At 43.9% G+C, this 25,588-nt stretch overlaps 1 protein-coding gene across 3 annotated transcripts; it reads left to right on the top strand.

Annotated features, from left to right (window-relative positions):
- The first annotated feature begins 79 nt into the window (after positions 1 to 79).
- dipk2ab (divergent protein kinase domain 2Ab) lies at positions 80 to 25,588 on the top strand. Of its 3 annotated transcripts, none has more exons than XM_086306376.1 (4): positions 80 to 267; positions 6,755 to 7,641; positions 19,420 to 19,723; positions 23,148 to 25,588. In XM_086306376.1, the coding sequence occupies exons 2-4, from the start codon at positions 6,988 to 6,990 to the stop codon at positions 23,489 to 23,491; spliced, it is 1,302 nt and encodes a 433-aa protein (XP_086162502.1). In that variant the 5' UTR covers positions 80 to 267; positions 6,755 to 6,987; the 3' UTR covers positions 23,492 to 25,588. The 3 variants fall into 3 exon arrangements, with proteins under 3 accessions (XP_086162502.1, XP_086162501.1, XP_086162500.1); XM_086306375.1 differs by having other exon boundaries at positions 80 to 463; XM_086306374.1 differs by having other exon boundaries at positions 80 to 550.

Genomic DNA, 25,588 nt, shown 5'->3' with positions numbered 1-25,588 from the left:
AATATTAGAATAATCGCTTAGCAACCGTGCCCGTAAACAGAGAACGGTTGTCGTAAAGAGTAAAGAGGCTGGTGTTGAAAAGAGTCGAAACAGAACCCATTGTGGTGTTGGAGAGGAGTGAGCAGCTGCCTGAGAGAACAAGAAAAGAGGCAATACCGTGACCGCGGACGGGACTCGCAACACGCGGACAGATATGGACGTTAATTCACCGCACGGACGCTGTTGTCCTTTGTAAAGAGGAGTCCGTCGTCCAGTCGGAAACATCCGGTAAACGAAGAGTTAAGGACTCGACAGCTCAACTGTTTATTTCAGCGGCTAGCAGGCTAGCTGGCTAGATACCTAAGAGCTAGAAATGGGAAGCCCGTTTGAGTGTGCTTGATAGAGATCTTCGTCGAGCTTTGAAGAAGCAGCTTTCGGCTGAGATACAATCGCCGGTGTTTTAAAGTCCCCTCTCGTCCGCCTCGTAAGTAGCCGCAACTTTGAAGAATGATATCAGCTGAGCGCTAACCATTTCACTACTACAAAGCCGGAGAGGGGGGAAAAGTCACAGGTTTGTTTCACAGTTGTTTCTTCTCTTTGCAGTCCGTGCTGCCTTTGAACTCTTTTTCTTTTTTGTTTTGTTTTTTATTTAAAGCGAGAGGAGGTAAATTGTGCATTGCAGAAGTCGCTCACACGTCTATTTTTGAGCAGTTCGATAAAGAAAAAAAAAATCCATAAAAGCAATAAAAACTCAATGTTTTGATTTTTTTTATATCAGTAAGAGGATGCATAACAGTTCGAGTGTCCGTCGTGTGACCTTAGATCAAGCAAAGATAATTAAAGCAAAAAAGGACAACAAACCTCATCGCTTTTTAAAAACAAACTCTTATCAGATGCCCACATCCACTGTGCGGTGACAAGAAGCATATTATTACCGCTATTACTGCTGGTGGTGTCATTTTAGTTGCAGCGGAACAGTCTAAGCATAGGTGGTTAGTATGTTTCCCTCTAATTACACGCTGTTTTTAATCTTTTCGTTATTTGCCTTGCATTAGAGACTATAGCAAGACTCCTATGCACAATTTGATGTTGAATCAAAAAAGGGGGAAAAAGCATAATGGGGGGAAAATGGATGAGAATGGATACACTGCAGAGTGAAGACAATGTGCTGCCCCTGAACTCTATTTGTATGCAGATCATACTAAATTACAGCAACAACGCTGGTGTCCAGGAGGTATCATGTTTGCCGGAGGCGCTATTAACGTTTTAGTATTTATTTAACAAAACATTGCTCCCCCCCCCCCCCCCCCCCACCCCACCCCGATTCTCACCCCTTAATTTCCCACTGTAGTTTCAAGCTATTTAAAACACTTCATCTCAACAGGTTTGCTTTGGATTCGCCTTCCTTTTGGCAAAAACACAACAGGTTGAGCCTGTTTCTTTTTCTCCATCAAGCCTAAAAGCACCTAAAATATAAGCTTAACTTTGAGAGGATTTAAAAAACGAATGAATAGGTCTGACCATGAGATTTCTGTGGCATAGTAATAATTGCACTTTCTTTGAAAACTGCTGCCCTTGATTCCTTCAAAGGAAAAAAAAAAGATTAGCACAAGAGTTTTAGTGTTTGGTTCCACACAAAGCTCATAATAAGTCCTATGGAATTTCTCTTTACAGTCTAATGAATAGGACGGGCTGCTTAAAATTAATTTTTCTATATCGGGAGACTAATTGCGGAGGCTTTCTGCTAGGTTAGTTGACGAGGGAACTATGAAAATAGCCTGATACACTTAAGGCGTTCTGCTGGTGGTTGATTTGAATGTTTCTGAGTGCTCGGCAGGGGAACGTCTCATAATTGCAGCCTAAAAGCTCCCACAGCAGCAGTATATTTTTGTTTTTGACCTCCAGACATGCCAAATCAGTCTCAGATAAAGTAACTTGTAGAGCAGACGGAGAAACAGACAAAGGTGGGAGAACGAATGTCTTTAAGGTAATCGATTTCATTTCCTCCCCATCCAAATGCATTTCCCGATTGTTTAACCTGCAGCTCGCTTTGACAGCTTGTTTTAATCATTTCACTCGGCTGACATGTTTGCCTTGCAGTAGCATTAACATGGGATTCAGATTCATGCCAACTCCCCAAACTTTTCCAGAGAGATCGTGGGTTGTGCAACCGTGCAGCTGTTTAAATTAAACAGAAAAGGGAGAAGCTGTTTTCAGTTGGGGAATCCAGAGTAGGTCTTCGCAGTGTGTTCTTAACAACTGCGTCATTTTGGCGCAAAGCAGATACTATTGATATTCTCATTAAAACCCCTCTCGTGTTTGGTTTGGGCCAGAGATGAATGGACTAATGTTCATTGTGGGGATGCTGCTAATTGGTACTTATAATCCGAGGACTCAATTTTCCATTAGGCGTGCGAATGTTACTGTCATTTGTATCTATCCATCACTGTCTATGTGTTTGCTGTACTGAGGCAACCCGGCTGCGGCTGAATGTTTTTGTGATCAAACATTATTGACTCCCACGGTCGATAATCCTGGCAACAGTAGTTCCTCTCTCCAGCTAGAACCACACATTGCAAAGCAAGTGAGGTGGCGGTGGTGGCGGCAGCGGTGGTGGTGAGGGGCAGAGGTTACTTTTTTTCCCCCCCTCCAGCTTTGAGGATTCGGGGGTAATGCCAGCGGTCCTGCAGGTAGCTGCTCTCGTGTGTGTGTTTGTGTGCATCCATTCAGAGATGGAGAAGTGCTGCTCTGTATTCAAGTGATCTATTTCCAGTCATTTCAATCACAAGAGCAATAACTCAAAGCTTCTCTTTTCTTGCTGGCCGCTAGTTATACATCAGTTATCTTTTTTTTTTTCTCTCTCTCTTCTCCATTGTATTTCAGTCCTTTTCCCCACTTCCCACCATGCACTCTCTTTTGCATTTCCATTGGAATTAATCAAGCATGTTCTTGTGTGGCTTGACTTCATTATATCATAATGAAGTTTAGCCTCAGGTGCAGTCAAGAAAAGGGTTAGCTGGAGAGTAGCCTTGCCCTTGCACACCATTATCTGAAGCTGGTTCTTACACAATGAGCTTTAGGAAAGATTATTCAAGAAAGAAATTTCCTTTTCAATCCCCTCCTCTTTATCTGAGTTTTTCTTTTAAAATCTAAGTTTAATAAAAGTTGAAATATTAGAATATTACCATGTCATCTTCCTCTGTCTCAACCTTTGTCATTCTGTTTTAAGCCAACATGGGGCCTATTGCTTCATCTTGTGCCTTTTCAGTCCCAGTAATGAGCCATTTTGCGGCTCTTAACATCTGCCAAACTTGGAACATTTTGAATGCGGGACTCATCTTCCATGCATGAGGAGTCAGGCATCCTTTGATTTGCCCTCTTTTCTTTGCTTCTCTTTCGAAGCGCTCACCGCTATACTTTGTAGACTGAGTACGCTGAAAAACTTTCTTAGCCCACTTTTGGCAGCGGCCCTGTATCATGAGAAGTAATTTGGTGCTTATTCTAAACAGAGTTTTTTCCCCTCCTCTTGGTATTCTACATCCCTCCCATCTTTTGAAGAGGCACTGTGACGGTTGTCTGGTAGGAAAGGGGGGGGGGGGGGGGGTAATTTTAAACTGTTTTCTGTGGGCACAGTGAGGTTTGCCCCAAAGAAAACACTGCTTTAAATTTCAATGCCCTTCAATAAAAACATCTGGCTTTAATTTAGAACTTTAAGTGAACTTTGCCCTCAGCAAGAACCTGAGTAGGCAACCTTGCCATGGAGCCCTATGCAGTCTGCCTTTCTCTCTCACCACGTTCTCTTAAATAACTCCCATCATACCGCAATAGTCAGTGAGGGGAGTTAAATAAATGGTTTTGCAGGTGTAAAATTCACGAGGAAGCAGTCTAGTGGGGTAATTACCAGGGAAAGAGATCCCCGTCTTAAATTGCCATGTCATTCTCCCAATAAAGCTGAATGTTTTCATCTTATTCCCACTATTACTGTGCTTGTAGCAGCAGCAGCAGGTTATAAAAAAACCTCAACTCCAGTAGCATTTCAAACTGCACCCGCTCATGCGCCATGCTAATCGTGGCACGCTATAAACCCATAGATGGCCGATTTGTGTGTTTCATTGACAATAATTTGAGTGTTAAAGTTGTCTTTCATTAAGAGGAAGAAAATGATCCTTTCGCATTGTGTGATTACTAACATAATGCAGGTAATGCTCCTTATGTAATTGTGGTCTAACGCTTTTTCTGGCAAGGAATACGAAGCGATGTATTCTCTTCATGCCGGCTGCCAGCTTGTGCTTCTCATTACTCGGCGCTGTCCAGGTCTTGTTCAGGGTTTGTTTAAGCTTGCCCCGGCTCTCTGTTTCTTTCTCTCACGGATGAAGAGGTGAAACACTTCTTGGCCTCGCTGAGGTTATGGTTCGTCCTCTCTGAGCCCTTAGCTCATCCTAGATAAATTTCATATCTGCTCCCAAGATCTTGCAGTCACGTCAGTGTCATGGCTGCCTGTGTCAGATGCTAAATGGCACTTGAATCGAGATTTTATAACAACGGGAAATTCAGTTTTCCCCTCAAGCAATCAGCTTTCTCTCACTCCCTGTAGTAAAAGGCACAGACATGCATCCTTTTGAATCCTTTTGTTTAAGACAGCCCAGTGTGGGCCTACTTTACTTATGTATTTATCCCCCCCTATTCAGAGAGCTAATTTCAAATGCTGTCTAGAAATAAATTGGAGGGAAAAAAAACCAGTTTCTGTTCTGCTTTTTTTTTTTTTTTTTTTTTTTTTTTTTTTTCCCGCTTCTGAGTTATCTTGAGATGAGATAATGTGAGAATCAGTAGCTCTTGCAATATATTCACGAAGTGCTCTCTAGATGATTCCAGCCAAATATTGCCATCATTAAGGATGCACCATTTGTTAATTTGAGGCCAATGGTAAGTCTAATGTTTAAAATAACAATTTAGCCAAAGGCCACTCCAGATACAGATGTTTTGTCATTGTGTGTCTCTGTAGCTATACATTATCCCTTTTGTGCCAGGCAATGACGGCTTTCCTGCTTTTTATTTCACAAGAGTCCAGGTTCAATAATACGAGTTAATGAAAAGCTGAATAAGACACACAGTGAAAGTGGTCGATATTGTCGGATAAATCAGTGCATCTCCAACTTTCACTGTAATGTGTTGTAATAGATGAATTTTTAAAAAAAAAATGCCGCCATAGGACTTAAAATCATTGCATTTTAAGCTTGATTGAAAGGTTTTTACCCATGTAGAAAATGCAGGTGTAAAGTTTCTCAGTAACTCATTATCTCACTCTTTATTTATGTCAGAAAAAAAATCATATCCTTATTGCTGTGTTGAGTCACATTGTGCGTGGTGTGGCGAGAATGGGGGGGGAAATGCTCGAATAACATTTTTCTTTGCCTTTTAAAAACATGCAGTGTGGCACTCTGTAGTTCCCTATTTGGATATGGTCTATTTTTACATTAGGCAACTTGGCCTGATCAGCTCGAAGTATTTCCAGACAGAGGTGTGGGGTAAAAGCTTCTCCATTCGGCTCTTATTTGGCGTGCTGCAGGCCCACGTTTCTCACAGCCGCCGCTTTCTCTGTTGCTTTTAACCCGCGTGTCCTACCAGAATCTCCGCCTCTTCGATCTAAAAGCAAGGGAACCCATCGACACACAAACTAATCACACTACTGTGCCTGCTCGTTAGCCATGCCCTCTCAAGTCAGCTGTCCTAATAGGCATGCCCTAATGAGCTCTAATTGAGGATGGCTAATTTGCATGGTCTGAGTCATTGTATTTCTTAAAGCGACTTAAAATACTTACTGCCTAAAAGCTGGATTGGGGTGGGGGGGTCTAACATGGTTTCATCGTGGACAGATTTTAGTGGGGCTTGTGGGGTTTTTCTAAGTGCTTTGTTCTCTCACTGTGATCCCAGATTTTTTTTTTTCTTCTTCAGATAGGGCTTGCCATCCCCCTTCTTGGCTAAAATTAATAATCTCAGTAGAAATATACAGATTCATTTTCCCCCCTCTCGACCAGAAACGTTATTTTAGCGACAGCAGCCATTTTCAAAGAAACCGCATCAAAGCGTGATTAAAACGAAGCAGGGCAGCTCTGATCAAAGGTTAAACTTTGCACGGTGTGACTCTCATCACAATGCAAACCGAGATTCCTCCATCTGAAGCAAGAGAAACAAAATCAAGATTCCTGAGCTTAGAAGTAACCGTTGAGGTATTCAGATGGCAAGTTATTCTGCAGTACATCTTAGAAAAAGTGATGGATATTTTTATTGGTGCAGAGGGAGGGCCCACTGAGGGACTCTTCCTCTGAATGCAGGACATTTTATTTTAATACTTGCGGACGATGTTTTACATTTCCCCTTAATTTGATCACTGACACTTTATTTTCCCTTTTTATTTATTTTTCTTATACTTTGAGTATACAAGAAATGATTTCCCAAAGAGAACGCACTCAAACAGGCACAGGCAGGTTTATTGCATTGGCTGTGGGCCATCTCATTTCTGCTCAAAAAGTAATGAAATCTCTCAAATGACCCAAGCAATTCAAATTTGTGTGACTATTTCATATTCCAGAGAAGCTGCATTTTGTTTTACAAGGTGGGATCACATGTAAGCATTTAGGGTGAGAAGGAAATTAAATCAACCTTTTTCCACTGTTACTTAAGGCAAGGCACTGGATTTTTGGTATTATAAGGTGTAGCTTTTATATTTTCCCTCATGTAATGATTTTTTTCCGTCTCTTTGTCTGTTTGATTTCAGAACTGCTCGCCCAAGTTTACATACAAACTGCAGAGAGAACATGACGCACTGGCCACTGCCAAAGTCTGGCACAGTGCAGCTGTGCCAACCTCGCCCCTGTCTGCCGCTTTAGAAGGTTCCCCTTTGCACCATGACGGAGAGGCATTGAGGTTAGCTCCCTGACGATCATCTCAATACCTCTCCCCCTCCTCTTCCCCTGTCCCTCAACACCCCACTCCTGACCCATCCACATCATGCTGCGCTTCCTGCCTCTCAAACTTGGCCGCCTGTACCGCTGTCTAAAGCTCCTGTTGGTGGTGGGATTGTTTGTCATCTTGTTGATGAACACCCACAACCTGTTCGCGTCCTTCCAGAAGAATGAGCTCACGGACAGACGATTCATCAATCTCAACAAGTGTCCCGCCTGCTTTGGGACCAGCTGGTGCCGCAAGTTCATGAACGGCCAGGTTTCCTTTGAGACCTGGGGTCGCCTGCGGTTTCTAGACGTTTTCAATGTCAAGAATGTTTACTTCGCGCAGTACGGAGAGCCCAGGGAGGGCACTCGTCGCGTGGTGCTTAAACGGCTCGGCTCCAACCAGGAGTTGGCCGAGATAGACCAGAAAATCTGCAAGAGGGCCACAGGCAGGCCGCGATGTGACCTCATCCAGGCAATGTACAAGACTGAATTTGCCCGGATCAACGGCGATGTTCGACTGCTTACTCCAGATGTGGTAGAGGGCTGGTCAGACTTGGTGCACTGCCCCTCTCAGAGACTGCTGGACCGTGTGGTCCGCAGGTACGCCGAAACCAAGGACTCTGGCAGCTTCCTGCTAAAGAACCTCAAGGACACGGAAAGAATGCAGCTGCTCATGACGCTGGCATTTAACCCGGAACCACTCGTATTGCAGGTACTGTGTCTACATTTGAACTTCTTAAAATCTGCGTGTTTACAGGGTATAAAGCAGTCTTAGAGCTGATAGGGTTGTTGTTTTTTGTTTTGGTTTTAAATCATGCTCGGCAAATACACTCTTCGAGGAAAATGTTGCATCTGGATAAAGATGCACGGATCATCTGACAAAGAGGTCTTTGTCAGATGATCCGTGGCGGCAGCTGGTTTCAGAGCAGATGATAAAACGCGGCTCCTGGATTACTCCCGGAGATTCAGAATATCAGTGCAACAGTGTGTTGGCCCACAAAGCCCCCACTAAATTACAGGGCGGGAATCCCTTTCCTTCCTCTTGCCTAGATCTGAGACAGGCTATCAAGTCCTCCCTAAACTCAGGGCTACTTCAAGGCTGCATGCCGGCTATTTGGAGCAAGAATATTCTTCTGCTTAGAATGGAGAAGGGTTTAAGAGCTGTGGGCTCTGAGAGGGGAAAAAGGCGATTTTTGGCTGGCGGCAGTGCTGCATATTTAACACCATATGTAGGGCAGTTTTAAATTATTCAAGGATGCATCTGTAAATGGTCCAAGTTGCTTTTAATTTTAATATAAGTCTATGTCCACTGGATTGTCATCATTTGTGTGTGACTGGAACGGAGCAGTCTCTGCAGGGCTGCTAAACTGTATCAGTGCCAGTATTCTTGATCCTTAATTCGTCCTGCGAAATATTTTTTAACTTGTTTTTCTGTGTGAATTTCAGTGTTGCTATAAGAAAAAACAGTTTTAAGAAATTTGTTTTACTTTATCTATGAATTTTTTTTTTAAAAGAAGATTTTGGGATATGTACTGTTTAGTTTTGATGAAAATGCAACAGGACGCTTCGTTGTCCGGTACAGGGAAGATTAGAACATTCTTGATTTTGACGCATTCTAACCAAACAAACGGTTCATCTTGCTGAAATGAAAAGGATGCTTTAAAAAAAAAAAAAAAAAAAAAAAAAAAAGTTTAACGTCTAGCTTTGACACGAGGTCAGGAGAAAAATCCTGACCCACCTTTATTCAGTCATCCTGATGTCAAAGCAGGCGTATTCCTCTGCATCCGCATCCTTTTCACCCGCTGATTAACAGGCGGCCAATCAATTTCAATTTCTGTTTGGCATTGAGGGTCTCACGAGGGGACAGAACAACAATGGTCTTGGCCCGTGTAGACATTCAATAACTTGTTTTGACCTCCACCACTAGCCCCCCCCCCCCCCCCCCCCCCCCCCCCCCCGCGCGCCTCACTGTCCCCCACATGTGTTACTGGACACCTCCAGGCATTTCAGAGGACAAAAGGCGGGATCAGCTTTTTAGTCTGGTCAATCTATAAAATCTGATTAGCTTTGTGCGGTCACTCAACCCTCCCCCTCGCTTCCTTTCTCCCCTATTCTCACAACATCCCTTTTTATTTTTTTATTTTTTCTTTCTATGGCTTCCTCCCCTACTTTTTCATCACACGTGTGCAGACAATTCCATCACTTCAGTTATATTTCAGTTCAGAGGCATAGGGAATCACCCCTCCCACCACCACCACCACGGCCTTAGTCTTATCTTGGACACATAGTTTAAGACATCACGCACAAACACATCATGCACTCACATTGTCCACAACTCCTTCCACTTCCCGCTCCGTGGAGACTTTACATGTTTACAAGGACTCATGAATTGTTGATCTCAGCCTGAACTTGTGACCTGTGGGTAAAAGAAGGAACCGTTGGGTCTCTGCTCGCGCAAGGCCGCAGGATAGCCGATGGCGCGCGCAGACTGCCGGGATAGATAACGCACAAAGAAATGTGCGAGACCTCTCAGAGACTCGCAGATCCTGAGTACTTTGACTGTTCGTCAGCATCACTAACCTCAAAAGATGAGAAAATTTGCTGTGAGACTGAAAGGGCCCTATGCACAAGGTTGGGCAGCAGCAGACCATAAAGAATTAATAGCGTCTATAGAGATTGAACAGAAGACGTGCTGTACTACAACACCTTGGTCTACCTATTTTTTTTTTCCCCTTTATTTTTTGCTAGAGGTTTGAGCTGCTGTGTGGGGACAGGCTTTAACAGAAGATATAGAGGAATGTGGGCCGAGTTTTATGACTCGTTATTTAATCTAACCCGGGCCTTTTTTCAACTATTTATCACTGTCAGGTCATGAGTGACGCTTTATTTTGCCTGGTTGTAGTTAAACACCTCTCCAGTAGGTTGAATAAAGGAAACTCTCACTCATTTTATAATTCAACTTTGCTATATTTAGCGTAAATAATTTCCTTTTGTCATCAGCTAGCAGTGTTGTTGTATAGGGATCTTTTTTTTCCCCTTTCTCTCTCCTATGGCTTTATACAGTTGAATAATGCGAATAACATTTCTGCTGTCTGCTCAGCGAGCTGCACTCTCTCTTAGAAAGGCTTCTGTTTCCAGTCTTTTGAAGCCACAGGCAGTAAATCGGCCCTGATTCACTATGAGAAACCAGACCTTCTTTGTCAGTGGGAAACAATCTGCTGTGTTGTTTTGGGTCTGGCCAACAATGTGTTTTCTGTGTTCTCGGTGTCTATGAGTGCACACTTGTGTGCTGCACGCACACACACCACCCCCACTTTTCTGTCACGTGGAAGACAATTTGGCTTTGGGGAATAAATATTTTTGGAAGACAAAAATGACGACAGCCAAACAAGGAAAAATCCTTGTGCAATGAGAGTCGTCTTATCCAGTTTCATCCGTTTTCCCCTCATTTCCTCTTAGCGGTGCAGTTTAAGTTACCCTGGAAAGGTTTCTCTTTTACTTTGATAAATCTGCTTGTTCAAGGGGTTGTCTCTTTGCCAAGCGGCGGAATTACATGATGCTGTTTAATTTTGACCTCTTATTCAACAATAACTCGGTTTGCATGAGAAGCGAGTAATTCATTTTCTCATTTCCATGGCTCGAATCTTACTTGCCATCCTTGCCGTCTCTCCTGCGGCTAGATGACTCACCGATTCATCAGGTGATGGTTGTGTTTGATGGAGTACATCTGGCCCAACCTTAAATTAGTACAATTTAGCCTAGTCCTCGCTTCCAAATCATTAAGCTTAGCGAGTTTGCCAGAAGCATGTGACTGTACTCGCACCCTTTTTGGTCCTCAGCCCTGTCTTGCTCAGTGGAGCTGAGAATAGGATGTGACAGGCCTGTGGGGTTAACTCAGTCAGTGGCGCTCTCATCTCCTCTAAACTCAAATCTGTGCACTCCCAGACACCCCACCTCTCAGCTCTCTCTGCCTCTTTTTCTATTACAGTCTCTCCCCACCTTTCGCAGATCCACCGACTCGTTCGACGCTCTGGCCTCACCTGACAAGGAGACACGCTCCTTTCACGTAACACTGTATTTTTTTTTTCCCCAAGAACTCTGACACTGATGCTAAATCAGGGGGAGAGATTACATGGATGACCTTATCTCCTGTTCTTCCTAACAGTTTTGACAGTAACATTTTAATGCAAATATGGAAGGAAACATTCACAGCTCTGAGCAAACACACCAGTAGCTTGTTTGAATCTCTAAAAAATGGAGGGGGGGATGCATCTTTGGTATGCTGCTGATTAATGAAGCTCTGCATAATCCATTACAATGTTCCGTCACTTTAGGAAGCTAAGCCAGAATAAACAATTTGTGTTTGGGGTTTTTCCGGGCACAACGTGAGGCAAATGTGGTACCTCAGCTGCGACCTGCACAACCTCGATTTATTTTTGTGTTGGTAACATAAATTTAAATCCCTCAGTTTAAATGACTATAACTGTAAATTTAAAACGGTGGTGTGGTTTTAAAACATGCTCCAAGAGTCTTGTTGGGGAGGTTTTTTTATTTTTTTGACTAATATGCACATAATTTTCCCATGTAACCTTATTTGTTGCACAGAAGCAATTATTTTTACAATTTGCTGTTGAAAAGAAATGAAATGAGGAATTTTTTTTGGAGACAATATTGAAGTTTATAGACAGGTTGTTGTGATGTTTCGTGCAAATATCAAGAAAACAAGTAGAAAAACTTTTTTTTTTAAGATTTATGTGGATTGTAAAAAAAATTTCAGTTTATGCAGGGGAAAAAAATGTCTTTTTTGCAGCATATGCTTGCTCTGGCAAAGTATCGACAGAATTTAAGCCTTTATAATTTCCGTGCAGGAAAACCCTTATGGTCTGGTTTTCTGGGTCATCGTGCCTCTTCACAAAGAGGATCAAAACCTGTTTTGTTTTTAGTTTTATTTATTTCTTTTCATTTAATCACACGCTGCACGCTATCGCAGCTTAAGTGAGAGCCTTCTGTCTCAAAGGCTGGCTCAGTGGCTGAGGTCGGCCAGTAAATAGTATTTAAGTTGGTAGTCTGTGATTAGTACCTTTGTTTTTGGGTCTTGGGGATTGTGACGCTCTTAGCACATAAGAGAGGAGGTTGTGTACGCCGCTTAACCCTCCTTCAACTGCTCCCAAACCCCCTTTCATTATTCTTATAGGCCTTTGTGTACAGACTGAATCCTGTTAGGATAAGACGGGGAGTTATCTGGGCTTGACTCCCCTCTTTTTGGCTGCCCTCGCTGGATGGAGGCCCTGGTGGAAAGGCGAGAAGAGAAGGAGGAGAGGAACCGAGGGTTTGTGTGACTGTGTGTGTGCGTGCACGTGGGTGTGTGTGTGTGTGTTGTACAAGCCAGAGCCTTGTGGTGTTTTCCTCTGTTTGAATGAGCCAGACTGCTTGTGTTACCATAATCCTTTCTCTCTTTCTTCCTCTCTCCAAACACGCGTGCACACACACACACAAGTACACACAGTCACACACACACGCCTGACAGCTGTGTTTGGTTAGGTAAATGCCTGTGGCTAACCCCCCTCCCATCCCACCCACTAGCTTCTTTTTTAGATTTGTCCCTCAACACCCCCATCAAAGCTTCCTACTGTTACAGTGTGCACCCCAGCCTATCTTATGCCCTGCTCCTGAAGATACAGTTCTGCAGTGCAGGAGACAGTCATTCACAGCTCTCCCTGGACCCCTTAAGATGGCCAATATTGATCCGTAACAAGCAGCTCTTTACTATCCTCTGTCCCCTGGAGAGCCTGGGCCCTAATGTTAGCAAGAATATGCCTTTCAGCACATCAGTTTGCTTGCAGTAATAAAACTGCCCACTGCATTAAAGCAAAAGGCACTTGGTTCCTGTCAGAGAAATTATAAGAGGTTAGGGATATCTGTAGCATCTGTACAGTTTTGGCATTTCCACCCCTGCTAGTTCTAAAACTCTCTGCATTTTAACTGCTCACTGTATGTAAAGGGAAATGTTCACAGGCCCCTCTTTTAATGTTTGACTCTTTCTCTAGCATGTCGAATAAATGAATAAATATGTATATATGTGTGTATTTGCTCTTTGTAGAGGGGAATTCTCTTCATGCATCCTCTGGTCTGTAGAGAGGTTAGAGTACAGGGGCAGTGACAGCAGTCTCCCTGCTCAGTATGCTTACATGGTTGCCCCTGAGATAATTGGCGCCTGCTCTGAAATATACAACCCTTGATGTAGGCCTCAAACCCACAGCCTTCAGGTCTGAGGCCAAACTGTGTGACTTAATACATTCCTCATCTTCCAGCGGAGGGGATTTATGGGGTGACTCCATGTGCAGTGGCTCAGGTTCAGGTCGGCAAAGGGTTTCAGCTATCAGTAAGCGGCGGAGTGTGTACTAGCAACCCCGAGCTGTGCCGTCCTGTGCACTCATTCCTCATCCTGCTCTCATTCTCTCTGCAGAGCAAAGACCTGCAGAACTCAAAGAGCCAGCTAACCCATTTCTATCAAGACTTGAAGTACCTCACTGAATCATGTGCATAGTCTTTCGATGTCTTGGTTTTGTTTTCTTATATGAGCCGAGTGTCTTTTTTGATCTCCCACTTGGCACAAGCAGTCCTTTCAGTTTTTATACATGCAAAGATTTCTGATATTCATAAGGCTGTTCACACGCTTGTCTAGATGGACATTAATTGACTTTTAAATGAAAAATAAAGGCTGTCATAGCATGTATAATAAGATATTAAACCAGTAATATGAACATCGTCCATTGTCAGATGAAGCCATGGGAAGGGAGTACTCAAACATAAAGAAGGAAATTACCAAACCCTACCTGTAATATATTGGCCTAGTTTTCAGTGTTTCCTGCAGAACTGCATGGTATTTCTGGTGGTATCAAGACAGTGGCCCTCCCATGATTTCAAATCCACCACTTTTGATTGCAGCTGGCGACATGTAGAGCTAGTGGCACTAGCTCTACATGTCGCACTCCCAACCCCTTACCTTAACTCAGTCACCGGCCTCAGTTCAAGAAAGTGTGGTTAGTCTGTTTGACTGCAGAATAAGACAAGAGACAAGTGATTGAGATCAAGGACTGCTCGACAGTAGCAAAATAACAGTGAGGGCACTAGAAAAACCTATCACATTTTTTCAGACAGAATAAAAAACAAAAAAAAACAAATTCCAACTATACTTGGGTGGTCACAGCAAGTACAGTCTTATGAGTGGGGAAACAAAGACTTGTGTGATGCATTAAACCCAATCAGAGATTAGTTGTCTTTGTTATCCTTCACAAAGGTATCACTTTTTGGCCATCTGTCCAAGGAACAGCCAGATCAGCATGTTTTCCAAAGCCTCTTTTATAAGGGTTCTGAATGGTGGAGTTGTACACCAGTGGATGTGGATGTTCCCCAAGACTGCTGCCAGTGGTACGTGCTGTAACTTTGCAGCCTTTGAGCCATACGCCTGGATAAAGAAAGGTCAGGCTTATTCTAAATTCAGAGATCTACACAGTTGGCTTGTCTCAACCAGCAGACATGTATGCACTCCTCAGTGTGGTGCCGTGACTCGGCATTTCCTGGATCCGATGTCTGGAACATGTGGGATCATTGCCCTGTATCGCAGGTTTAGGGGCGGAACAAAGGGAGAGAGGGAGGGGAAACTAGGTTAGCAGGAAATGCAGCAGCGGGAGACGTGCGACACGGAAAAGAAGTTGCACCATGTGTGCTAGGATGAGGCTGGTTCCCCTGTGGTGTCTGAGCTCTCACTGCAGACTAACTGACTGGATTTTAAACATAAATGGCCAGCAAAATGCCAGACGGGGTTCGCCAAACATCCTCCAGACACACAAGGTCAACAGGAGAGCTGCACAGAAAAGCAATAGGTTTTTTTTTCTTTCTTTTTTCCCCAGGTCCAGCTTGGCAGCTCCTGCCTTTCAAGCCTTGCAAAACAGATGTGGCTCCTTCTTAACACTAATCCCCCCTGATAAACAGACTGAATAATGTTCATTTTGTTATACTGAGGTTCAAAGTTATTTTTTTCTGTCTCTTTCGTTTTATCTGACTGATTGTGTCTATCCGCCACGTGTCATCAACTTTACAGTTTGATCCCAGGACTCTTTACGAGTCTTGTCCTGGCTTGTTTGTTCCAAAGAGGCGAGGTTTTGTTAAAGACAGAAAATGTCGAGAATTTACGCCACGCCCGGCTTAGGGCTTTAACAAGCTGCACACTTTGGTTGCAACTACTAATTTCCTTTACGCAGAAAGTAGCTGTGGTTGCAAAGATGAAGGCAACTGCTTCCTTTTAAACTCAACTCTGCGTCCAACGTGTGTGTGCGTGCGTGCGTGCGTGCGTTTGATGGTCCAGTGTTCTCTGCGAGCCAGCCAAGGCAATATCTTGGGAGCCACTCATGTTTACTCGGCCCTTGAATAGAGGTTGTTATCAGCCCTGGTCACGTTGCATATTCTCATTCACATGCACTCGGATGGCGTTTCACGGAGACACACTCACACGCACACCCAAACAAGGAGCCTCTTTTTGAACGCTTTCTCTCACACGCACGCCCACGCCCTCCCCAAGTGGCCCTGTAGAAGGGCATGCCTTTGTCAGCAGATGTCAGGACGCAGGTGTGTGTTCCTGTGCCTCTCGCTCCATTCGTTTCATCCTCTTCTCCAGAGGCTGCCCATTTGTCTGTGGCCCTGTTACATTTCAGCCCAATCCAATCTACCCCCGAAAGAACGCCAGTGTGTCTGTATTACAAGGGAGGGGGTGGAAAGCACAACAACCCCCCCCCAGTCACTGCTACGGTGGCGAATTGGCACAACCTTAAAGATTAGATTAGTCAGACTTGGGCCTAGAAGTCACTATGAGGTCGTCTTTAATGAGACGAGTCTGTTTTCCACCCTTGCTTTCATTGTCTCCCGAGCCCAGCTCATTATTTCTGTGACATGCAGGGGAGGAAGGGGGGGTGGGAAAGCATTGGGCTCCATGTTTTACAAGTTCAAGGTTTTGCTAAGCAGGAAATAAAAGGTTCTTATCCAGTGAAGGGAACAAGAAGTGATAAGACTTTAAAAAGCAGTAAAAGTTGCTGGGATGTGTCATTGGCAGTTTTGCACCCTCAGCATTTTTAAATAGCATAACATGATTGGGTGACGACTGGTAAAATTCACTACCTTTGCAGTAACCACACACACACACACACACACACACACACACACACACACACACACACACACACACACACACACCAGAGTACCTCCCAGGTCTGCTCAGAGATAGTGCAGTGGATGTAATATTAGGCTGGGCTTTCCAATTTATCCCCCCCTCCCCACTCAACGCCTCATTGCGGACGTTAATGACTTCTGCAGAGTAACCGTTTAAAGAGCGCTAAGGGAGAATGATTGGTGGGACACGTAGAGTATTTATCAAGCCTTGCAATAGGCGAGTTTGAATCCAAAGCTCAGGTGCCCACTCTCGTGTGCCTGCCCACGCTGTTCGGTAGTTCTCACTTTCAGACTTATTGTGTATAAAATTTAAATACAGGAAGCTCATAAAAATGGCACCGAGGTAATTGACGCGGCGCAGCGAGCCTTCCAGCACCGCGAACGAGCAACATCTATGTTAAGAACCACGAACGAGGACCAGACAGACATGAAGGCGTTCTAATAACAGCCGTTGACAGTATATGAAAGTAGCCGTAGGGCATTCATCCTTCTCCTCCCTCCCATCAGCCATCCCCCCCATCTGCTGTCGCTCTACTTTTTCCTCCTATTCAGGGCTGTAACCTGACAACAAAGAGAGAGATGTGTTTAGCAGGCAGGTCTTTGCTGGTTTATTCCTCCTGTCTACTGGAGCGTAGAAGTGAAAGACACTCTGTTTGTCTCTTCTGTTTGCTGTCTCCATCGTATTCTCTTCTTTTCTCCGCTCTCTGGCTCTCAGGCTGGCCCCGCAACCCCACATCTCACCATCCACCCTGCAGGCGTGAGAGAAGAGGTTGATGCTTGGCAAAGGAGGTTTTAGTCATAATGTTGGACAGGGCAAGTTTTGTCATTGTGACAGAGAGCCGCTTAGGTTTGCAGCAACATAAAGGCTTGAATTTGGGTCAAAGGGAGGCGAGCCTAAGAAGGATATACCCCCTAACTGATCAAGCTTCAACTTAATCTTTATATACCACCCTCAGAAATTAGAAAGCCATTTTAGATATTTAGCCTATTAAATCTCTAATCCTAATTCTCTTAGCCCAGTGGCAAATGCATCTCAGTAGCCTGGGATTGTCTCCCCTCCAGCCAGTATTTGGGAGTGCAGTCAGCCCACCATTATCATTCATTTCTGAGCATGTGATGGACTTCCTTTAATTTCTCTTCTTGTCGAGTTTGCTGTATCTAAAAGTCTAGACAAAGGTTATTGAAGCACAGGCTTTTGGAGAAGTTTGGGTGAGTCACTGCCAAGTCTAGTGATGATGAGCACAGACAGACAAGGCAGCAAGAAGCAAGTAGTGCTTCATGGACAGACTGTTGTCTGGCCCACGATTGATCGGGTCACCTCAGGGAAATGGGTTCGACCTACACCGCATGCAACTTATCATTGTCCTTCAGTCAAGCTTGTGGCTCTTTCTTAAAACTGATGGGAACAAGAGATACACCTAAGGTATAGATTTACGCCACTTAACAGACTGATAGGCTGGAAAAAGTTTGCTGCTGCCTGGATTCGTCACATTGAGTCATCGCTGCTTTACTTGACTTTGTTGGGCTTAGAATTGCCTTGATTTCATTGCATCATGCACAGCATAGTTTGCAGAGTGTTCAAAATAAAACACCCCAAAAATAGTCAGTGGCACACAAGCAAAGCTGCAAATCGTACCATAGTCATCACCTGAATGCCTTTTGGGTTCCAGATCACTTGCATCCTCCCAGTGCCACAGTCTCCATGTGGCAGGAGTCCAGCTGCTGTCTTTGAGATAGCAGCTGCGTGGTGTGCGGGAGGAGGAGGATGGAGGGGGTTAAAATGTATGTTTTTAAATAATTTGTATTTCATTAAAGTTTAAAGAGTTGGGGCAGCCATGCATATTTAACGTCTTACCCTCATGACAGAAATTGAAAGCTGGTAAAGTATTGAATTACCTCGAGTGTAAAGTGAGATGCAACACTGATAGTAGTTCACACCTTACCTGCAGTGTCACGATGTGTTCCCTGCCTTATCGCAGGTGCGATTGGGTTTCAGAAAGGGAGGGCGACCGAGGCTGCTGTGAAAGACAAGTGCTCCCAATTCTCAGTCTGTGTCCATGTGGCGGCTGCCTGCCAAAAACTGCAACCCAGGAGAGATTTGTTACTTAGGAAATGCAGGCAATCATTAGGCTAGCATATGGACGGGTGTTTATTATAAAAGATGGAGTCCTATGGCAGCGGGTTTATAGGGTGGAGGGCGTACCGCTTGCAGCAATACCCATGTGTCTGCGGGGGAAAAAAAACGAAACAAAAGAAAAACAGGCTTTCATTCTATTATTTTCTATTAATTTGTCTGACCATTGTGGCAGCCTGCGACAAAGAAATGGGCCCCAGAGAAAAGAAATGGATGCAGGGAAAGTGTGAGACACGAGAGCTCATGGAGGGAGATCGAAGCGGTAATGAGACTTAGAGATTCGAGTCCCCCAGCAGCCTGCAACATTTGCCAGATACAGCCGCTCTCATTTAAGTTTCACGTACGTTTGTACAACTGTCCACAGTTGTGTATGTGTTTGCCTGTACCAATGTGACCACTTGATTAGGCAATTGCAGATGATAGGTCACACATGCATATCTGACCCCAGCAGAGGCAAATAAATCCTAGTGCTCTAGTGCGCTAGTACCGCCTTCATCTGGTGGTATTACCTTATTATTAATCAGTTTAACCTATAATACACAGCGATTTCTTGTCAGCATGCCCAAGCTGCATTAACTCAGTTAGTCGACGTCACACAGCAGTTTAAATCGCCCCACAGCTGCATCACAACACATAAGGCTTTCCTGCTAACTGCTGTTACCACAAATCATCTCCTATCAGTTCTCTGGAACCACTGAATATAGCGGCGTACATCAACTCATAGCTGTAGGGCTTTAACACAAACTGGCTTTTGCTTTTATTAAATTTAATCCGTTATACCCACGTGATCCTTGGCAGATTTTCAGCTATTGTGCTTAGAATTGTGTATAAAACATCACCTCAGGCTGCACACAGAATCTTTGTGTTTGCTTTTTGGGATTTTTGTTTCATCTGTCCGTGTTAAAGAAGCCGATTCGTGTGCAAGTTAAACAAATATTTTCTGAATATTTGAAGGTTCTTCCAATTCATGTGTTAACCTTTGCTGTTCAGAGCCACTGTTATTGTTTTGTTTTTGGGTTCTTTTTTTCTGTCAGCCAACTACATTACACAGCCTGACTTCTTTTATCTGTTTTTTTTTTTCTTTTTTTTAAAATAAACTGTCTTCCACGCTCATCTGTTTCTCCTTCCCAGAGCTTTCCGTCAGATGAAGGGTGGCCGTTCGCCAAGTACCTGGGAGCATGTGGGCGCGTGGTAGCTGTCAACTACGTAGGTGAGGATCTGTGGAGCTTCTACAATGCGCCGTGGGAGAAGAGGGTAGACTTGGCACGCCAGCTGATGGACATTGCCGAGCAGCTTACCAACAATGACTTTGAGTTCGCCCTCTACCTGCTCGATGTCAGCTTTGACAACTTTGCGGTCGGCCCACGTGACGGAAAGGTCATCATTGTCGACGCCGAGAACGTTCTTGTGGCCGACAAAAGGCTCATCAAGCAGAGTGAGTGGCACTGCCAATAAATTTCCACACATTCACTTTGTGTGTATGTGTACACAGACATGTACATCCATAAGTCTGTGAGTAATGCCTCACAGTCTGTCCCTACAGTTTCCATGGCAATAAGTCATTGTTCGTGAACATGTATGCATTGACGCCTTTAAATACAACCACTTCATAAAGAACTGCTGCTCATCTTTACAGGGTGTTTACAGGGTGTTATTTACATTTACATTTACATTTTTAAACGCTGTCCACAGTTTGTATTTTCTAGAAAACACTGCATTTGATGTCAGAACTATACCCGCAAACTGTAGCTTATGAGGAAGTGATGAAGGTTTGAGGAAAGGCCTCAAGGGACACGCATGCTCGAAGCCTCCTCTCTTCTAAGAATATACACTCCTCCAGCACCCCTTCTGCCTCTAACGCGCACGTCCCCATCAAAGCTAAGATCGTTCGGATAACGAGCCATCTCCGCTGCCCTAGTTTTTTTTTTTGTTTTTTTTTTGCCTCTCAGAATAAACCTCATAACAAGGACAGAGATAGTTATACATCACACGCTCAGTGCTGCGGTTTCCTACAATTCTGTCCCCCTTCTAGGGGCCACTACAGAGAGAGGCAAGGCCACCTAGTAAGGCTCTTAGATTTGTCCCTTCCTGCAGAAATCCTATTAAAGTGATAAACTGTTGTGTCGCTGGGTGTTGAGATTCCACCATTATGCCCTGTGACAGATATGAGCTTGTGTGTGTGTGTATGTGTGTGTGTGTGTGTGTGTGTGTGTGTGTATGCACTTTTTTAGCTGTAGGCGAAAGTATTGTGATGAATTTATCCTGAGATAAAGTGCCATTTTGCCAAATTACAAGATCTGACACCAGAAAACTGCAAATTGATGTACAACATGGGAAGGTACTCCAACATGCCCTGGAGTTTTTGCCCCTTGAGTTTTTCCCTCATTTGGTGCGCGATAATACGATATGTCAATGCACCACACTAAAGTGTGTATATTTGCCTTGGTGCCAAAACCTGCAATTTTCCGCCCTGTCACAAGTAGTCCTTTTTGCAAGCCCTAAAGCACAATCCAGGTTGAGACTCCCTTGGTCTGGCCGACACATTTAGAGGTTGACATCTCAAGCTGCTTACCCTGGCTATTCAGAGTTTAAGCCCCAAGTTTATTTTCTTCTTGCATGTTTGCGCGTCTGAATCTCTTTGTGTGCGTGCCAAGTGCCGGGGCGCAGCAGGACGAAGAGGGACGACAGCGATAATTAGTATTACGAGGTCAGTGCCATGTGTTGGACAGCGCTAGGAAATAGCCACGGTAACTTCCCAAGGCCCGACAAACAGAATTCAATCCCTACAATTAGAGCCTGAGATTGAAAGCGAGCTAAGGAGTGTGATGCGAATCTCATCAGTCTAAACTAAGGCCAATTGATTTGCAAATCAAACACGCAGAAAGCCGTGTGCTGTTCCACCCTCTCATTAGGGGCATCCATATTGATGTGATGGGTTTCGGCGAGATAAAACGCATGCTATGTTGAAGTTGTGCTGTGCGCTGTGTTTGCACAGTCCAGTGGTGCGAAAGGAGCCATTCCCCATCATTGAGTTTATAGCATTTGAGGATGTTTTCACCCCTAGTGGCTTTTGGAAACACATGCTGTATAATGTAACGCACACTTCACTCACTCTCTCTTTCTCCCTGACGCCCGCTGGCTAACACAAACACATGCAGCAGCACACACACACCGCCGTTCTCATTCTCTTACATTCAATAATGCACTCTAACACAGGCATACATTGTTAAAGCCGGCTCGTACTCTTGAATGCCACTAGTAAGGCCGCGCTAACAAGCATTTCAGGCCCAATGTCCCCTCTCAGTGCAGCCCAGTGAAGCCAGAGGTGTGAGGAGAATGTATACAAGTCAAGCCTGAGCTCCTTAACATGGAAGGTACCAGATATGCAGGAGACAAGTGAGGCTAGGCAGCCTACCTCATGTGCTGCTCTCCACTCATTTGAATTGGAAATTATTTAGTTTGTGTTGGAAATCTTCTAGCTTTGTTACACTCGAGCTTGCAGGAGGAGAGAATTGAAGGCATTGAGGTGCAAGTAAATAGACCTCGTAGTTCTTTTTAGCCTTTAGTTGAGTCTCAAAGTACTTTATTTTTTTTTCCTTCTTCTTTCTTTGCTGTGCTCATCTTTGTCCTTGAGAACAAACCTATTGCTCTCTTCTTCTTTTTAGGTGTGTGTGTGTGGGTAAAAGAACAGGACATTCTCCTGATGCCATCTGTCAATCAGTGCTGAGGTGTGATGCATGGCCAGCTCCAAAACATTAATTGCTTTCACCTCACCTTGCTGCTTTGGCGTGTACGTCTTTATATGTATGCGCCTGCTTGCGGTATATGCATACGCAGGCATATCCATCTTCATCACCCACACTGATTGAGGTTGATGTGCCCCTCCTCTTTGGGGGGCCATGGAGGCCCCTTGCTAACAGGGCAGAGTTGGATGTTTGATTGAGTTGTACTGATGAGCCAGAGGAGAAGTGCATTACATCGCTGATAGACTGATTATGTGTTTGCATCCTCTGGGTCCAAACCCCACCCCCTCCCCACCATGCTATTGATCTGGCTTTTAATGCACAAACCAATAGCTCTCTCGTCATTCCAGGTTATTTTCTTGGCCCCCTTCTTTCCCAGCACAATCTTCTAAAGGGGGGAAAAAAAGCAATGTGAAATGAGCTGGAGAAAGAATTTTATTTGCTCAATAAATCTGGAAAGTGGTTCATTTCTGTCAAATGAAACTGTAGATGAGTTGTTTGCCTCTGGGCTTTGAAAATAGTATTTCGCATTAGGGCCTGTGGGGTGTCAAAAGTGGCACCTTGGTCTTGTCAGCTTCTGCTGAGGCTGATTTCATGGGTAATAATTTGCACAAAGTAAAAAAAATAAATATTCTTCACGGTCAGATGCGGTGGAACAGTTGACTGTAATTACCAAAGTTTCAAGTTTAGTTTTTCTCTTTAGTTTCGAAAAAACAGTTTGCTGAAAGAGAAATGCTCTTACTACACCAGGAAAGAATTCATCTAAAACTGCCTGCCTAGATCTGAGGGAGCTCTTTAGCAGAATACCCCGAATGCAAAGATTGAACCATTTTTGCGTGACTTACCCAACAACCCCCCCAGGTTTCATGTTTGTGTATCACTCTCAATAAAGGTGTAAATGCTAAAAGATTAAAAATGCTCTTGATTTTATAGCTCCAGGAGTTTCTTAAAGGTTTGCAAGGCCCACATAACCCAGCCTCACTTCATTACATTCACCTGGGGAAAAACAAAGCTTATGATCCACTAGATGCTTTTTTTAAATCTGTTTTAACTAAATGCTGTTATTACGTTTTCATAGCAGCGGATTCATTTACCTGTGTATCTGTTCTCTTGCAGACAAGCCGGAAAACTACGACGTGTGGTACGAGAGCCGGTTTGAGGAGTGCGACCGGGAGGCCTGTCTGTCTTTCTCCAAGGACTCTCTTTGTTCCAGGGTCACTGTGGACCACAACTACTATGCCATATGTCAAAACCTGCTGTCACGGTATGCTACATGGCGGGGCACCACTGGAGGTCTCCTCCACGACCCGCCTGCCCACATAGCCAAAGATGGACAACTCAAGGCTCTGTTGGACGAGTGCACCAAACCCAAAAAACGTTACGGCCGCTTTCAGGCAGCAAAGGACCTGCGCGAATACCTCACACAGCTAGCTGCCGCTTCCTCTGCCATGGCCAGGTAATGAATGGAGTCGGCGTTAGCCTGACGCAATGAGAGACTGAATTCTGTATTTTTGGCTCTGGACTCTTGAGATCCTGGTTCTTGTTCATGATGTCATTTGTTCTCCTTTATGCTTTGGAGCTGGAAGGTGTTAGCTCTTGCATCAGGAAGGGTAAGAATCAAACTTCAAAGCTGATTTCTCAAAGCTGTAGCTTTTACCTTACTTTGCTCCTGTGTAAAAGAGGAATGTGGCGCTATAAAATTCTGGTTAGAACCAGGATGGAGAGGGAATTGAGGTAAATTCTCCCCACCCAGGGTGGGCTGCCATCTCTGGGGGATGGGAAGATGAGAAAGGGCTCTGGTAAACGCATCCTTCACTGGACACAGGCTTACACAAACCAGAGCGTCCAAGTGGCCGCGGCAACATGACATAGCCCCGACCACGTCGATCCTCCTGCCATTCCTCAGTCCATCCGAACTGTTGTGTTTGATCGTAACACTAATTTCTCTTGTTTAAATTTGCTGTTCTTTTCAAAACTGAATCCAAGTTTAAGTTTTTATTTTATTTTTTTCCTTCCTTTTTTTGCTGTGCCATGGCTTTGCCCCCCTCTGTAGCATTGCTGCAGAGAAGGTGGAAGTAGCATGAATCTGCCGTCTGGCAACAGAAAAGTCCAGGCTGCATCAAGTTTAGAGGATAAACAGAAAGTTTGGAGTTTTCATTTTCATGCAGGACGAAAGGAAAACCCTTGATGTCTGTAGAAGTATAATTCCCTGCTATTCCAAACAATCACCTGATCTCAAAGTTATAGAATTGATGCAATCATCCTGGACTGTCCACCCCCCCCCCCAATCGTTCCCTTTTAATGGGGCCAGTGAGCTTGAGACAGCTGTTTTTAGGAAAAAGAAGATACAAATTGGACATTGGTGGGTCTCTTGATGCAGATTTGCCTATACCAAAGAGGCTAGTTGTAAAATTAGGAATTCTAAGCAGTACAGAGTTATATTTTTGGTTCCCCACCAGAGCTGTCCAGAAAAACTTCAATGTGTACACACATCTTATGTGAGCTGTCAGGCCTGCATACTGATTCTCCTCTCCTAAGAACCAAAACTCTAGGCAGATCTAAGGCATAAATTAGCCATATTAAATGTCACAAAACCCCCTCTGCTTTGTTAGCATCTTGATAGGATAAATCTTTTTTTTCCAAAGTTGATAAAAGTGAATAGTAGTGGCCTCTTCTTTCAGATTCTGGTTTTTTTTTTTTTTTTTTTTTTTTTTTTTAAATATCTGTAATTATAAATGAATTCTTCTGTGCTATGCTCCCACTAATGTTGACTTCAGTAAGCTCCATCTAGCCAACGGTACAAAAAGCAATGAAGATAACCAAATTACTTCTTTGCTCCAGAAATGGCTTCTGACCTGCACTTTTTGAATCCCAGAAATGTCTGCTGAATATTTAAACACTCGGCACCACTTAGAGGTTGGGTTGATTTTACACTTGGTGGGCCAACAAATTAAAGCGTAATGAGCGTAGGATCAGCTGGTAATGCATTGTGAGAGATCTTTCTTTAAAAAACAAAAACAAAAAAAAAAATCAAATAAACCCGTCTCTGGCTCCATATGTTTTATATGTCAACTGTTTTGATGTTGTGAATCAGATGCCCAGTGGAGTGTTGTGTAGCACAGTCAACAGACAGGCGAATAATCAAAAGTGAGCCACTCCACCTGTGGGGAAAGGAGAAAGCACAGCAGTTTTTGTTTGTTTTTGTTTGTTTATTTTTTGGCCTTCTCTGAGACCTGGAGAGCTGATGTGACCTTTTGCCAGTTTGGAAAAGCAATAAAGACAAGTTTGGCTAATGGATTTTTGTTTCTGAACCCCCTTCTCTTTTGTTGTGTCAGCTGTATTTCTGTTTCCCCGAGTCTGGAGGATGGTCAACTTGGAAGGATTTGTTCATGCGTAACTAACTGTCCTCTTTTTGTACTGTAATATATTTTTTCTTTTGAGTATTATATCAGCATTGTCTGATTTTTCCTGTGCCTTTCATTCAAAAGTTGTATTTACAACTTTTAGTGGGTTTAAATATTAAAATAAATGAAGATCTATATATAGATATATACACA

The sequence above is a fragment of the Aulonocara sp. 'chitande type north' Nkhata Bay genome, linkage group LG9 (assembly GCF_057382095.1).
Source record: "Aulonocara sp. 'chitande type north' Nkhata Bay isolate Kocher_YH1m ecotype deep benthic linkage group LG9, A_spYH_male_GT1.1, whole genome shotgun sequence".
In the NCBI taxonomy this organism is placed as follows: Eukaryota; Metazoa; Chordata; class Actinopteri; order Cichliformes; family Cichlidae; genus Aulonocara; species Aulonocara sp. 'chitande type north' Nkhata Bay.
Note: the sequence above shows the minus strand (reverse complement) of the source record. Positions and strands in the feature narration are given on the sequence as shown.